At 40.6% G+C, this 16,981-nt stretch overlaps 1 protein-coding gene across 2 annotated transcripts in view; it reads right to left on the minus strand.

Annotated features, from left to right (window-relative positions):
* Positions 1-2,638: 2,638 nt before the first annotated feature.
* Positions 2,639-16,981, minus strand: part of unc5db (unc-5 netrin receptor Db) — a 187,428-nt gene continuing 173,085 nt past the window's right edge. For both annotated transcript variants that reach the window (XM_068605066.1, XM_068605065.1), the window contains 4 exons: positions 16,759-16,908; positions 12,021-12,185; positions 9,569-9,747; positions 2,639-6,239 (listed from right to left, as the gene is read on the minus strand). In XM_068605066.1, coding sequence (XP_068461167.1) covers positions 5,978-6,239; positions 9,569-9,747; positions 12,021-12,185; positions 16,759-16,908 — 756 coding nt within the window. In that variant the 3' untranslated portion in view covers positions 2,639-5,977. The remainder of the gene's footprint in view (positions 6,240-9,568; positions 9,748-12,020; positions 12,186-16,758; positions 16,909-16,981) is intronic.

The following is a 16,981-nucleotide window of genomic DNA, read 5'->3' on the forward strand; positions in this document are numbered from 1 at the left end:
ACAATCAGCAGCCTCCTGGTTGAAAGTCCTGCATCATCCGTCCAACCCAACCTACTAATACTTTCTGTTCTCATTTTACTCTCGCCACAACTATGGCCACATAAAGCACCACAGGTCGATGCATAGGCTGATCACCAAGCTGCAGTATTTGACTACTTGGGAGAAAAAGCGGACTGCATTGGGTTTACTGCACAGACAGGGTGCTCTTGTCTTACATAGGCGACCGCTAATGCCGTGTTTACACCAAATGTGACACAGATTTTCCTGTCATTTGGTGTGAACATGGCTTAAGCTTTACAAAAGGCATCATTTCCATTTTAACACTCTTTGCCTGCAGGAATTAAAAGAAAAATCCATAGTGACATAATTAAGGAAACAATTATATTGAGAAAAATTATGATCTTTTCCATTTCTCTCTTACCAGCTCATTATTTAAACAACTTAGCAATACATAGAGATGACACAGAGAAATTACAGCAGTTTTTTTATTGTGTCAGGGTGAAACCATGCACATGTGTCAGGTAAGATATTCAGTGATGGATTAAAGTCACCATATCATTCCTAATAAAAACCACTGAGGGACATTTTCAAAATACGTAAAGTACAGTTCTCTCATCTTGTAAAAAACAAACAGAATACAAATTAGAATTGAAAGAATTGAGTTTGTTGATAAGGAATTGTGGGTTGAGCTGACTGCAGGTCAGAAGGTATCCACATTTTCCTTTTAGCTCACTGCTTTTGACTCTTTATACATTTGAGAGTATCAGCACTGAGATTTTTGACAATGTTTGGGGATTTGTGGGCACTATGGGCCACAGAGTGCATAAAAGCAAATATTCACTCAAGTGGGATACATAAATATCAAGCTGAAGAATGCAGCTCCAAGCCTACACTTTTATTTGTACCACATTTCTCATACTGTATGCTTGGACATGCTTCCAGGTACTTTGGTTAGTACTGCTTATTTCCTGAATTTAGATACTGGTGAGAAAGGCCACACGACTTAAACCACAGGGTTCACTGATGTTTGCTGTAATGACCCTCTCCTTCAAGGTAAGTGAGCAAAGTTGTAAAAGTCATTGCTGTCTTGAACAAACTTGGGGTGGCATGTTTTTTCCTATCTTTACTTAAGGAGGAGTTATGGGGAAACAGTAGGTCAATAAAATAGCATTCTGTCATAGCCACCGGTCAAAATGTGCTTCTTTTTGTTTATTTGTTTTAATAAGAATTCAGCAGACCAATAACGAGCGAATATTTTGGGTGTTTACAGCAAATGATGAAGTACTTTACTTGGCTTCAAGTCATTTGCAAAATCTGAATTGTGGAAATACTGGAACCGCCAGAAGCTGTCTGAATTTTGTTGCACCTAAAGTAATGTTCATATGGTAAGAATGGCCTCTGAGCGAAAAAGAAGGTCCTAAATCATAAATATTTGAAGACAAGAACACACATCTTGTCCTCAGCACTGTGTGTTTAAACAGCGTTTGTTATGCAAAACTGCTTTTTATACATGGTATCCAGCAGTTAGTTGTATTGTCAAAATTATTCTAACGTCTTCTGTTTGTCTGGAATGACAAACTATTTTCCTAAGGCATAACCAACATTTAAATCCAAGATAAACCTCAGCTCTGCTGCTCTTCTTCTATTGCAATGCATTTATGAAGAGTTCTCTAATCTGGGATACCATTTTTTTTTTTTTTTAGAATAATACTAATATAACTAACTTTGATTATTTTCTTTAGAAATATAATATTTAAAAAATGAAAATCAGATAAACATTTGTGCACATTTTCATTTGGCTTAAAACTTTCAAATGTTTCTAAAGTGACAGTTTTTGCAATGTCCTATTTTTCATTTAAGTGGGCCCTGGCCTCAAATTAGTAATGATGTAAAACAAATCAAGTTTTTTTTACGAGGTACAATTCTTTAAATTATATATATATATATATATATATATATATATATATATATATATATATATATATATATATATATATATATATATATACATATATATACATACATACATACATACATACATATATATATATATATATATATATATATATATATATATATATATATATATATATATATATATATATATATATATATATATATATATATATATGTAGATATCTCAGTTTATTATTCTCCACAAAAGTTACAGAACATCTCATCCTACGTCCTGGGAGTAAACTGGGTGTCATCCTATTTAGTATTGTATTATTGTCATTACGGTCAGATCTATGTCCTACAGGTGGATTTATCGTTTTTATATTGATATACGTGCATTTTATACATTCTCAAATACAACAGATGGAAATGAGCATTGTACTATATCTGGAACAATATTATTATTGTACTGCCCCTGTCTTACATAAACTAAAAATTAACATCCTTCTGCATCTAAAAAAAAGTGTGACCAGCAGCAGTAGACATTATTTCCTTCTGACTTTACTCATATTTTTCAAAATATTTGATCCATAATAGTTTTTCCATACATAATTGTTTTGACAAAGTATACTTTGCAACCACAAAATGCAACCTTATTGGCTACCTATCAGAAGGGGAGGGGCCACCAAACTTGGGAAAAAATGTTCCACCTCACATGAAACAGGGGGCACACACAAGCAAATAAAAGTAAAATCACGTTCATTTTTATTCAGTTTTAATACAATTCAAGTCAAGTAAGCAAACAAGCTGGCAGATATTTTGGCGGGCAACAATCACGGTCAAATGTTGGCGATACTGCCCTTTCAGATTACAATTTGCCATTAAAAAGAAGAAGAAGCGGTCATATTTTGCGAAAGTCTTTCCGGTAAGTGCATAACAGCCATGTTTGATTTGAGACCTCAACTACCCTGTCAAAATTCACGCACTACGCAAGTACATCATTTGGACACATGGAAGTGTACTAACGGAAGTATCCAAATTGAGACACAGCATTAGTCGAGCTAGCCTATAGAAAGTAGAGGCAGCAGCCACATGGAGTCTGTGTTACACCGTGGTTTTACACCGGGAACACGTTATTACTGTGGGCAAAGATGTGTAAATTCATGAATGTAACTTTCCCCATAAAGTTAGTGTGGTGTTGTGTGACTGAATCCCAGAATAACATACAGCGTGCCGTGGTCACAAATGAGACATATCTCCATGTAGCACACATTCCAGGCAAAGTTGCAGATGTGGGATTCAGTGTTTGTACCAAATTTAGAAATATCAATCTTTTCCTTCTTGCTGTCTGTGACCATATATGACCTGCCTCTGCAGCTCCACACCTGTCTGTCATATGCTTTACTGGCTAGCCACCATCTGTTTAAGAATACATTTACCCTCCTTGTCAGACGACCACATCAAGAAACCAGATTTGTATAAAATATAAGCAGACTTTTTATAGCCTTCACAGTACAATGGAGGTGAATGTAATTTAATTGGTGCGACTGTTTTCTACACAAGAAAGTCTGTTAACTCCTGTGAATTTTCCACAGTAACTGGGCCATTGTTTTTCTGGAATGATATCTTACTATTAATTATTCTCAATGTAATCTCTCAACACTCTGAGCAAAGATGGAGGCAGAAATCTCTGAGGCAGATATCTCCAAAAATATTGGCATGGTGAGATGCATCCAGGGGAAAGTGAGAGAATGTGTTCTTGCATAATTTGGGTGGCCTTATTCAGCAAGCATGCGTCTCTCTGGTGTGAAAGCAGAGAACCACTGTGATTTGAGATATAATATGTAAACATCTCAGCAGCATGGATGTTGTTTCTGAATGTATTTCTTGTAGAAAGTTTAAAATCGACATGTGAATTACTATATATGTTGTGTCCCCAAACAGCTGGCAAAAGCTTGACTAGTTCAGTTGAGCACGAGAACAAAATCAGAAAACGACTTAAAGGGAATTTCAGGAGATCTATTAGCAGACATGGAATTTCATAATTAGAACTATGTTTTAATTTATTATAAATAAGCGTTTTGTTCATGTAAGCTTAGAATGAGCGCTTTGTCTTGCGTGGGTTCTTTTGTGTCGTGTTGACTTGTCATGTTTCTACAGTAGCCACGAACGGCCAAACCAACCACTGGCTGGAGAGAGAGAGAGAGACAGAGAGAGAGAGAGAGAGAGAGAGAGATAGAGAGCCTTTCAGTTTTTTTACACAACCTGAAGTCTACTGTAGTTCTCCGACAAACTTTTGAAGCTGCGGTGATGTGTTATTCCTTTGTTACCAAAGTAGCATTAGGGCAACTGTGGCTCAGTGTTGGAGCGAGTTGTACTTCAATCACAACATCGGCGGTTCGATCCCTGGCTCCATATCCCCCAGACACGTAACCCCAAATTGCTCCCGAATGCTGTGCATTTGGTTGGTATGGATGGTTAAGATAGTTCTGAAAGGCAGATATGTGAACGGTGGAATGACTCAAAGAGCGCTCCATTTAAGTTCAAGTCCATTTACCATTATCAATTATAAGGTTACGGGTGGCCTGTCAGCGAGCCGACAGCAGCTTGGAAATGAAGGAATGAGAGGTATTTTGTTCGTTGCTCCAAATCCTACACACTGTTCCTTTTTTAAGTTAAAAAAAAATGTTAACGCTTTTCTTAACTATAACCGATTTTCTTTAACTCTGTAGTAGCGTACTTCATGATGATTTAACTGGGAATGTCGACATGCCAGCAGGCTTTTCATTTACCATTACCTCAGAAGTTGACACAAAATGTGTTTTGCTTTTTAGATTTAAAGCTCCACATGCTCAGAAAATTCTTCCCCTTCTCATTCTCCCACAATGATGTATCTTTATTGTGATATGTAACTATCAGTTTTCCTTTATATGTTTCTTGAATAATGTGCAAACTTCCAGTCTGTGTGCACATGACCTCTGTGGCTATGAAATGTCAATGTGCGTGTCTGTATGGTTGTTGGGGGTGCTTGGGAGCTGGTGGTGGAGGCAGCCGGGTGTGTCGGGGTCTGATATGCAGGCTGTGTGACCGGTGTTAATGGGGGCAATTGTATGATAAGACGCGGCATGTGCTTCCCGCTGTTACAGGAAATGATGTTTCACCACTACCTCCCTCTCTATCGCTTGGCGGAGGAAACTGTAATGAACTGTAATACCACGGTTAGAAATCTCACTCTGCCACATTACACCACAACCATATTTGTATCCGTAGCCTATAACACATAGTAGGTCAAGATTAGACTGGTTGTCTATCAGAAGTGCTAAACCTCCTATAAACAAGATTTTTTTTTGAATATTTTTTAAAAGACGAAAAATGGGAGAATTTTAAGATACTTGGCTTTGAAAGTTCACAATCACAACATTAAAGCAATCTGCGGCTTCCTTTTAAAAAATATAATATTGGGACGTCAAAAAAGTAGCTTCTAAGTCTTCATTCATTCGTTGACACAGGGATGCGGAGTGGGAAAAAAGAAAGAGAAATTAGATCAGATGCCTCTAAAATGACGCCACAGTTGTATCACCTTATTTGCAGATGAGTGCTTATATGCAAATATGTCCAGCTGCTGTGTGGACCAGTGGGAAAAAGGATGGGAGGCGGTAGGGGCAGTCCCAGTGGGAGAAAAGCTTCTCCCATCTCTCCTCACACAAATTCAGAAAACACTGTAATGTGCACTAAAGGTCAGGAAATACACTGCTCACCCTCTGAGCTGGAAAATGAATATATGAGGAGGGGTAGCTTTGACTTGAAAAACAACAAATACATTCAAATGAACTTAAAATGGAGTGGCAAGGCAGAAAAAGATTTACAGTCCATCCTCAGACTTAAAAGAGAGGGGTAGATCCACAGCTGGTACCACCTCACCTCCATCTGTTGGAATTTGTCGGCATGTTGACTGCTCGCGCCCTCTACTCACAACCTCTTGACCTTCGAGTGCATGGCCACAGTGTGTCGTCCATCACCGGCTGTGTGCCTTCGCAGATATATGCTTCAGTTTGTCAGTTTTGTCTTTCTCTCTTTTCTCTCAGCCCGTATATTCTGGAGCAGAGTCCTCTGTTGTCTGATTTGTTAGTGTGCCCTTTGCACACACACCGTCCGCTTGTATGTGATTGAAGTCGGACTCCAGCTCATCCTGGTCCTTGGGGGAGTTTTTGGAGTGGATCTTGCCAATCTCCTCGAGGGCACTGGCTAGGGAGTCAAGGTCAGCGGTGTCCTGGTGGCGAGCCTCCCACAGACTCAGTATGACCGCCGACGGACTCCGCTGCTTTGCAAAATAACCCAGGTTTCTGTAGAGGAGCACACAAAGCTGGATTAACAAACTGCACAGGAGGAGGTCACGCTTCAGGGGCGGAACACAGGGAAATTGGCTTCAGATATAAACCTGGTCCTTGCTGGTGCATTTATCTTGTAATAGACATAAGTCAAACTGATTCTGTTAATAACTCAAATTGTTGTTGAGGGTGATTTTGATTGGTAGTTCTCAAACTGTGGTCCTTCAAGCATAATTTCTATGCTAATATATATTTATTTTGACAACAAATTTAATTCAAAGACTGAAGAAACCGTATTCCTTAACAACTGGGCCCTATAGGCTTTAGCCAACATTACTTGAACAGGAGAAAATAATGCATCCTTTGGGACTTTCAGCCATGGATTAATACACATTTGGTGCTTGGCGAGTAGTGTGGTACAGGCTTGTGGAGTACCAGATCACGTTAACTAAAAAGCGTTATGGAATTAGGACAGCGTAAAAACACAACTGCATTCCAGCAAGATGACAACTTTACAATACATTAAACATTAAAAAAAATATGGAGTAATAGCAGCAGTTCAACAAGGTAGCTGTCACACAGGTAATGGTAGGTGTGAGCGAATCGCCTCCAACGTCTGGTCCAGCAAACAGAATATAGGATGCATACATTTGCATGCAGGTATTAGTTGTAGGATATCAATCCTACAATTTAAAGATGTATTAATATGGGTACTGCTGCTGCTCCAAGTTAACATGTGTTAACACCAATGTGTCAAATGATGAGTCCTTGGATGATGACAGCATTTTCACAGCTGGAAGGCACAACTCCCACTGTGTTGCGACTTTATCCTCTTTTTCTGCTTTACCGACAACATAAAACCAACCAACATTTTTTTGCATGTTTCTTTTCGGTCATTTATATTTAGTATATTTGATATCGAGCTAATCAAAAAGAAACAGAACATGATCAAGTTATGTTACTTTAATATTGTGATACTTTGATTAGTTGACTGAAACAGAAGAAACATACAAACTGACTGAACATACTGACTACATGTTCTAACATACAATCAGTGAATGTCTGGAAAGAGAACCATAGTGTTTTTAAAAACAGATAATATATCAAATTATATATATATACAAATTAAATCTACCTTAGACCTAATAACCTGATTAAGAAGGCTGGCTCTGTAAATGCCTGCAAACAAGACTCATTGAGGAGTAGAGAGGAGGACACTGAACGAACTGTTACATTACAGATTATCCTTACAGCCTCTTCACCACACTAGACAGACAGCGGAACAGCTCACCTCTGTCTTACAAAGAACTCTCAGCTTTATCATTTACTGTCTGCACCATTGTACTATCATTTGTTTTGCAACTTTAATTACCTTGCACATAATGAATTTGCATACCATTTTACTTTTCACTCCCCCTTCATTTAATCTTTGTTTAATTGCATCACATGTGCACACTTGGCTGATGTATATCCTACATTTATATCATAGACTGCCATCTTAAAGCCTCGACTTCTGCATTTTTTGCTGTTGGCATCTTAGTTTTATGGCAGTCCCCATCTTGTTTTTTTGCAAACAGAAGTGACACGTTGAGGCATTTATAGGCAACCAAAATGCTCACAACTAAATGTTGTGATGTAAAAACACACTGTGAAAGGGTTCAAGTTCTAAGACAAAAACAAACGGACATCTCCCAGACCACACAGCGCTCTGATAGTGACCTGTCAATCATAAGAAAGCCCACACTAAAGCATACCCTGTTTTATGGTCTCTAAATGGACCATCATTTACTAAATAAACATAATGCTGTATGAAACTAGAGATTGAGACCATACACTCCTGTTTACAATGTTTACTGAGGAAATAAATCAAGAGAGAAGTCATTTTCTCATCGACTTCTATACAATCAGAGGAGTCGCCCCCTGATGGACATTAGAGAGAATGCAAATTTAGTTTGCTGCCTGGTTTATATTTCATACACTAGTAGTACTTTGGTATATTTATAGTGTATTCTTCCATATTCTTTACATTCTGTATTGTGTATTTACTGTTTTTAGGAACAGCCCAGGCAACCTGCTGCTGTAACACAATATTTCCAAATTGGGATCAATAAAGTCCCTCCAGCCACGCACACATCCTCAATGTGTTTATTGTCAGAGATAGTGACATATACTGTGGAAGCTTTGAGGGATTGAGACTCTGTGATTAGATTTTTAAACCACGCATTACAATTACATGCTGTAAATGGTCTGATTACAGATAGTGTTATGTTATTTTGTGCAGGATGAAGTCATTAACATTTAGAATATTACTATATAATAAATACAACATAGTATAATTACAGGTATAGCTAATTAGTTCTTAATCAATAATAAACTAAATTCCCTTCACTAGACTATTATACAATCCACTTATTATATCTGTCAGTAACTAAAGAAATATTAAACACAAATTGCCTTGTTGCAGTAAACAAAACCATCTGGTTGTACATGTAGACAAAACAAAAGGTATGACCTTTTAAGACTATCAAAAATATAGAGAATAAATTAGCATCACAAATGATGGGTAATTACTGGCAAACACAGTCGAGTTTGGATTTAATTATCAGGTGCTGCCAAAATTAAAGAAGGAGAGCTTGTTGTTGCAATGGTGCAATGTCTCCATGCAATATGTGGCTCTGGATCCAGTTGGGGGCAGTGTTTCACTGCCGCTCCTTGATGCTATGCAAGAGGAAAAACAACAAGCAACATGAAAGGCTGCAGCCATTGGTCACATCAGGCTCAGTTCAAAGCCGCCCAACTTGGAGAGGAAAGCTTATCTGGATAATTTGGAATCCCGAAGGACTCTTAGATACCAGCATTTCATGAATCATGCACTTAACAGGAGATTATAGCTGCCACAGGACCAGATCAAGCAAACACAACAACTGGATTGAGTAAATATTAGCTATTCATCATTATTGCATATTCTAATTTGATAAAAAAGGACAAACAAGTGATGAACAATGTATGTTCGACAGACCTTGACAGAAATGGTAAAGATGCGGTTGATTAAGCACATTATTCCTTTGAAGGATAAAGTGTTATGAAGCCCAGCTACAAAACCATAACGCACATACTGTATGCATTCAACCAATTACACAATCACTACGTGCTGTAGAATTAATTACCAGACTTGAACGTGAAGTTCAAAAGGTAGGTCGATGTAAAGCCACAATCATGAAGTGAACAACGCTCGCAGCAAATTGTCATACTCGTTGTCGGCGCGTGTTCGCAGCGGGGTCATTACGGAGAAAAATGATCGAGACATCCTGCCTTCTCAGAGAGGATACACATCACACGCTCACCGGTCTAAGTGGAGCTTCTGGGCTAAGAGTTGCCAGTCCTTGCCCTTGGCGTTGGCAGTGTCGAAGGTGGCACAGATCCTCTGGCGGATGGACGAGGGGATTTTGAAGGCCTTGGGACCCGTCTGGGATGTGATGGTGCAGTCTGTCTGCATAAAAAATGGAACGGACTCTTTTTCAGTCTGGAAGAAACAGAACAGAAACAGGCTCAAATTAGACCGGGGTTAAATAGGAGTCTCACAAAGGCTGTGGTCAGTCTGAATTCAGAACAGTAAACATGGATTTGCATCAGACCCCCTTCAATGGGTCAGAAGCACTCTAACCCAGCACATTTATTGTTCTTTTTCACTGATTGGATACCAGACATTACAAACAGTTACTTCTACTATACTCAACATAACTGCATCACAGTATTAAACCACCTTGTTAATATATCTACTGCACCATAATCAATAAAAATCTTCAATGCGAATACATCTTTTGTTCTACTTCTACAAGGGAGAAAACTACAGCCTTTTAAAGGGACAATTTAATCCCAAAATACATAATAAATATTTCTTTCCCTTACCTGGAGTGCTATTTAGCAATCTGGAATGCTTTGGTATGAGTTGACAAATCATGGAAAGAGAGTCTACCTCTCCAATATAATGGAAACGAAACGGCCCTCTGCTTGTGGTGCTCAGAGCACCAAGATAATACATTTGCAAAACTCAACAGCAATGTCTCTTTCCAAAAATCATGACCGTGTTACTCAAAATAATCCACAGACCTTGTTGTGAGCAGTTTCATGAGGGAACTATTTTCTTTTGATCACACTAACCCGCCTACCACATCACCATGCAGAAGGAAGCGTCCATCTACTTCCATTATATTGCACACCGAAACAATCTAGATTGATAAAGAGAAGTACAGGTAAAAAAAAAGGAACACATTTTTGGAGGAAACACATTTTTGCTTTCTGTTCCTTAAGGCACCATATTTAAGATAAAGCTGGGTGAAGTGGTGGTTATCCTGAATTGTCTCTTCACCTTTCAAGCCTCCAGGTGTTTGGTGCTCAGGACCTAGGGTGGAGTATTACTTTACTTTTTCACATTGCCTCATGTGTTATGCTGGCAGTGACTTTTCCATCTGGCCTTTCAACGTTCCATCATTGACTTTTGAGTGCCATCTTTCTGTTATGTCGCACAGTCCATCAATATGCTACCGCACATCCAACTGCACCACCAGCAGGTTTCAGCAGACACACACTCGATGGCTCAATCATATACATCATCTACTGGTGTTCGTTTTAACTCTTATTTTACTGGCAGACAAAAAAGCCTGGCCACAGTTGAAACAGCTGGCTGGAGATGGAACCAAAACAGGAAACACAAGAAGTCAGCTGGGGATTTCTTCATTGTCTGCCAGTAATATAAAACATCCTCTTTGTCAGGGCTGAGTGACCGAACCCTCTGCACATCACGCAAAAGCATCTTACGCTTTGCTGCAATGTCGAAGTAAAAAGTGTATTGGTAAAGCATCAGGACTGTAACATCTCTTAATGCTGCTTAATAATGACAGCCGAAGAACAATGAACCAACTCCTACTGTTTTACATAATAGTAACCATCATTAATCAGTGTGACAATTTTATTTTTCATTCATCAGTTTTCTGAAAATCCGGCTACAATGTTTGCTGTCGCAGAGACGTAATGGCTCGTGTTGGTGTGGAGCGCCTCTTCAACTGCTGTGTTGGTGCTCTGCATTAAAGGTATTGATCCAACTTGGCGACCCACAACGTAAAACAGTGTGGACCCTCCGAGAAACGGTCACACGTGTGTTTACTGTGCGTGTGTGTGTGTGTGTAGTGATGATTTGTATTCAACTTACAGCTCCCACAAACACTTTTATTTCTTCCTCCTATCCATCAAACCCAAACTAATCATGAGGGATGGAAAAAAAAATGTAAAAAGTAATTACAAATATTATTTCACCTGCCTCTGACTGCAGTAACCGTGCATTTTTGGCAGCCTTGAGGTGTGACAAGCATGTTTGTGACTGCTTGTGAAAAAAGCAGTTGGGCGAAATCAATGTGTAACACTGGCTTAACAATGGCTGTCAAGGTGCTCTTGAGTGAGGATTTCTACCTCCTAGCTGCTCCAGTGGAGCTCCTCAACAGCTGACGGGAGACCGCCGGCTCCAGCCATTAATGCATGTGAATGCAATGCGGGCTGTGTGCCTGGAGCTCCCTGAACCAATAAAGGTTAAAAAAAAACAGCTGCATCTCTATTGTCTGTGTTTAACATGAACCTGTGAAGAAAGAGGGAGAAAGTAAAAGTGTCCTCCTTGTTCTATTAATACACAATGCAAGCTCAGGCGAGCTGGCCCCTGCTTGTCAGTAGACATACTCAAGGAAGGTTATATAAAGGTTGCGCGAGAAAGCTCCCCCGCCCCTTCCTGTAGCTCCAGAGCCTTACCTCGGCCACGGCTGTGTAGACCTGCAGAATCTGCTCGTGGCCTTTGACCTGGCGTACGCTGATTTTGCAGGAGAGCTGGGCGGTGGCAGGGCTGTATCTCTCCAGAGAGAAGGCACAGTGCAGGGGCTGCTGGTTGCTGCACCACACTTGAGGGAAGGAGAACTCCTGAGGAGGCAGAGGAAAAAAAGATGGGACATCGGAAACTGTGTTGCAGAGATACTGATATGAGCATGCTAACGAGCTTGCTATTGGCCTTCCCGTCTTGTAACTCCACTTGCACCTTTTGTTAGTTTTGTTTATTGACTTTAATCAAAAGTTGCAAAAATCTTCTCTAATTTTTTGTTTCATCCATCAGGACAGAAGGGTAGGTGGGTGGCAGCTCTGTAGCTATAGCAATTAGCATTCAACTAGCATAAAAGGGCAATTTAGAGCATCAATTACCCTGAGCTGCATGTCTTCGGATTGTGGAATGGAAGACGGAGAACCCGGAGAGAACCCACTCTGTCATAGGTAAAACCTGCAAGCGTCGTTAATAGAAACCTGGGCCTCTTGCTGTGAGGCAACAGTGCTAGCCACTTCACCACTGTGCGGCCCTGTTATGCTACATTCACACCAAAAGCGTTGCAAATATTCGTGCCGCGTTTACCACATCCATTTACACGCTCAACAATAATGCTGTGTTCACACCAAACTACTCGCACCTGAAAAGGGGCGTGGCATGGTTACCGTTTCCGTCATCCATCATGGAAATAATCACTAGTTCTGCTTTATACTTGTTCTACATACGTGTCTGGGTTCATAACATTATCTGTTGTCCCCAACAGTGTCTGAATGACGGCCGCTATTAGCGCTACTTCAGGCGGACCGGTAGCAGTTTGATTCAGCAACGGTAGGATGACGGAACTTCTCAATGCTGATTGGTTTACGCAACTAAGCGTCACACACATTTTTCGCCAAAGTTGGAAAATTTCAACTCAATTTGCGCTGCATCAAACGCATCATTCGCATCGCCAGGTGGAAATTTTTTTTTTTCGCAACTTACGCCGTCTGTGCATTGACTTTGCATGTAATCTACTCGCGTGTCAAATTTGCAACGCTTTTAGAGTGAACGCAGTGAGCAGGTTTTTTCCCTTTTTCTTTACAAATGCACATCGTGTCAGTGGTAGAGGTGGCCACACACATAAACAAGTTACGGCAAGATAAAAGTTAGCTAAAAATAAGTATTGTTGATGAGATGGAAGAAGAAATCCACTCACGAATACAGCCTGATTCCCTTGTGCAGTAACTCTGATAGCAGAAGCAGCTTTCCAGCTAGTGTAAGCGATATATAGTATGTGGTAGTGTGGGCAACAGGGAAAAAGACAGCCTTTGATGTATAATTAATTTCCAGAGAACGGACACATCTGTGGGGGAATGTCCTTGACCTATGCAAGACTCAGTCTCGGCCATATCAAAACTGACCTGTAAACGATTCTTAGTGAAGGCGGCGGCATTAAAAGCAGCGGACGGTGTGCCTAATGATAACTTAACCCCTTGTGACTTTGATCTCGGCTGCCCAGAGCAGCTCACAGCAGCAGATAATGGAGTCGGGGAGCGGTGGCGGAAGAAGCGGAGCAGGAGGATGAGGGGCAAGAGGGGGAGGGGTGATGGACGTGGAAAGCTCTGATGCTCTTTAGCACTAAAAGCTGACTTGATGTATGGGCGCGGCGCTCGGCTATTATTCTACACCTGCTACACCAAAGCAGGTTCGCGGTGCCTGCCTGCCATCCCAAGTCCCTCATAAATAAGGCCGCGGAGAGGGTGGGTGCCTTTGAAACAGAGCTTTCATACTGCATCCAGGTCTTTAAGCAACAACAGTGTTACAGTGGGGGACACAGCTCAGCTGCTCTGCGAATGACAACAACAAGGTACAAAACAGCATTCACCGACCGCCGCGGTGCATTCAATGACTTCAATCTAATACTGTTTGCATCTTAATGCTACTGCAAGCAAAACAAACACAAAGCCATTACTTTCAAGTCACGTCCGTCTGCCTGATCCTCAGGAGGGAAATGTGGGTGACGGCAGGATGCACACTGAAAGAGCAGCTTTAAAGCGCAGAAAAAGGTGCACAGAAACACAAATATGAAGCAAATCAACACCAGATGAAAGTCATGACACAAAGAGAATAATTTTCATCAAGCCAGATTTTACTGTCTTGTTCTCTTTGTAGGAGCTTATGTGACAACGATGTATGAAGGTTGTTTTATCAACCCAGCAGGCTGCAGCTGTTTTACTTAGTATCACATTGATAAGCTGCAGTTTAGAATGAGTTCAGCTCAACCAAGTCAAAACAAGCACAAGCAAAACCATCATACCACCATCATGTTTTAAAGATCTTGATCTGGCGAGCACCTTTATTGTACTGGAAGCAAGAAAAATGAAACTTATTTTTTGTGAATACAATGTTGTGATTTCATTTTAAACACAGCTGTTTGCAGGATGAATGCCGATGAGGTAATATATTTATGTCCGCTACCAGCACTACTTCAGGCAGACCAGCAACAGTTTGATTTAACAACGGCAAGATGGCGGTGATGACGGGCGGTGCTTCTCAACACTGATTGGCTTACACCACACGTTAAACACGCTAATTTGTTTTTGCGCGACCATTCAGGTCTGTGCATTGACTTTGCATGTAATCTACTTGTGCGTCAAATTCACAACACTTTTGGTGTGAACGCAGCATTAGCATGCTTGGCGGAAAAGTGGCGGCTGATATTGTATTCTTTGAACCGCAATGTTTCTTGGCAAATAAGACATACAGCCTTTGATCGTACTTTGGTGAAAACATGTTTAGCAGTCCACTTCTCATTAAACACTCGGCACTCACTGTTGACTTTTCTTTTCTTTGGTCCACTCATTGCTACAGAAGGGCTCAATGCAGGGAGCTGGCAGGAGGCTGTCAGGCAGGACCCTATATGTCACATGACGCGCACGCAGGGCGTTCGTTATGCCGGGGAAAAATACTCTGGATGCAGCTGTCAGTTCATTTTACAACTATAAAACTCCTGTGGTACGAACCCTGTCTGAGGACCCTGAGGAAAGCTGTGTGTGTCCTCCAACCTGCCTGTGAAATGGTCGTGTACTTGTATAGCGCTTTCCTGGTTTCCCAACCACTCAAAGCACTTTAACACAACATCACTCACCCATTAACACACTGATGGGAGGAGCCACCATGCAAGGTGCCACATCAGTATTATCAACCATTCATACACCGTAGGCTTAAGTGTCTTGCTCAAGGAGACATCGACATGGGCTAGCGGAGCCAGGGATCGAACCGCCGATCCTCTGATTGAAAAACAATCCTGCTCACCACTGAGCCACAGTCGCCCTAATGTGTTCTGCTGCAGGAGAGCGCTCACACAAACAGCCGAAAAGAGCGCTGAGCCATAAATAAGCATTAAGAAACATCGATGCTGGTCGTTTGCTGTCATCTGTTGCTTCAGGAAACTCAATTTGGGAAAGGGGAAGCGCTACAGTAATATTATATAAATTATAATACTTGGCCAGATTAAAGCACCCAACGGGCCGTAGTTTGCCTACCACTAAACTTTGTTTTAGCAAGTAACACATTTTCAGGTAATTTCGGGAAGAAGCAGACAAAAAAGTGTTCAATGTATGTTTGAAGGATATATCCATTACATCAAAGTGATTCAGCAGCGAAAACAGCTTCAAAAGATAAAGATAGAAGCTAACGCCTGCAGATCACAGTGTGGGTGTGAACCACAACATCATCATCTGGTGAGACAGAAGACAATGCAAGTGTTCTGCAAAGCCGGGTAGGTCTTTATTCACTGTTACAATCATTGAAATAAAAACCGGGGAGCAGGTCTACACCTACACTCATTTGTATAGCATAATGCTAAAGCTTGTTAATCATGTGCTATCACACTCTGTTGATGTTAGCTCTACAGGTTTTTATGTATAAACGTTATGACTTAGAGATGTATATCTCCTTCCAACCTCTTTAGGCAATGGGTACCGCTATTCCACAACATTTAGCCATGAATAGCATGACTGCGTAATGTTATGCTATGATTGGTCAGTGTGCCCTCGAGGGACAGGACTTAGAGCGGGGTGAATTTAGGATCTGATTTGATTCCTTTCAATCTCTTCTCTCCATCTGTTGACTTTTTTTTGCATGTGCTCCATCACTTTACATTTTAGCTCTTTTTGTTCTTCCGTTAATTCTTGTATTTTTCTTTGTGCTTATCTTTCCCAGGCGGACATAGTGACGGGCTTTAAGAATAACTAAATAGAAGTAGCCAATCTCTGAGCTGATGGTCTCGTTTGCTTATGGAGGTCATACAGAGACATCCTTATTACATTGCAACTGTTTCCAGTTAAAAACTTCTTGCAGTAACTTTAAACATTACGTCAAATTAAATATGATCGTTTAACTGAGAATTCTGTTAAAAAAGTATAGAAGTGCTAATTTGTGCTCAAATAAGATCTATTATACTGCCTGTTTATGTTGAAAAGGGTGAAAGTTGAAGTTAAAATTAGTATAATTTTGTTCATACTGAGTGCCTTATTAAAGAGTGGAACCAGATAAACATTACAGTAAATTACTTACACAGAAGGATAATATCTAACTAACAAGCGCAAACACACCCTTTCTTGCCAATTAGCACTTTAGTATCCGATCTATGTTGGTTTAATATCTTGCTGCAGTTGTTGCTGCTGCCATGGTTACCTGACATGTGGTAAAGGGTTTGATGCTCCACAGAAACTGGGGAACATCTTGGATGGACACCTGGAGGCTGAAGGTGTTCGCTCGGAAAGGCAACGTCTTTGGCTCCTCGAGGAGCTGACCCCCTCTGGTCTTCTCTGCGGCCACCACTCCCTGGAGAGGAGAGGTAGAGGAAAGCAGCAGGGAAAGGAAAAGAAAGAAGGGAGAGAATGGTCGCAGAGAAAAA

The sequence above is a fragment of the Clinocottus analis genome, unplaced genomic scaffold (genome assembly GCF_023055335.1).
Source record: "Clinocottus analis isolate CAN_PGR_092001 unplaced genomic scaffold, fCliAna1.0.p SCAF_7, whole genome shotgun sequence".
NCBI lineage: Eukaryota > Metazoa > Chordata > Actinopteri > Perciformes > Cottidae > Clinocottus > Clinocottus analis.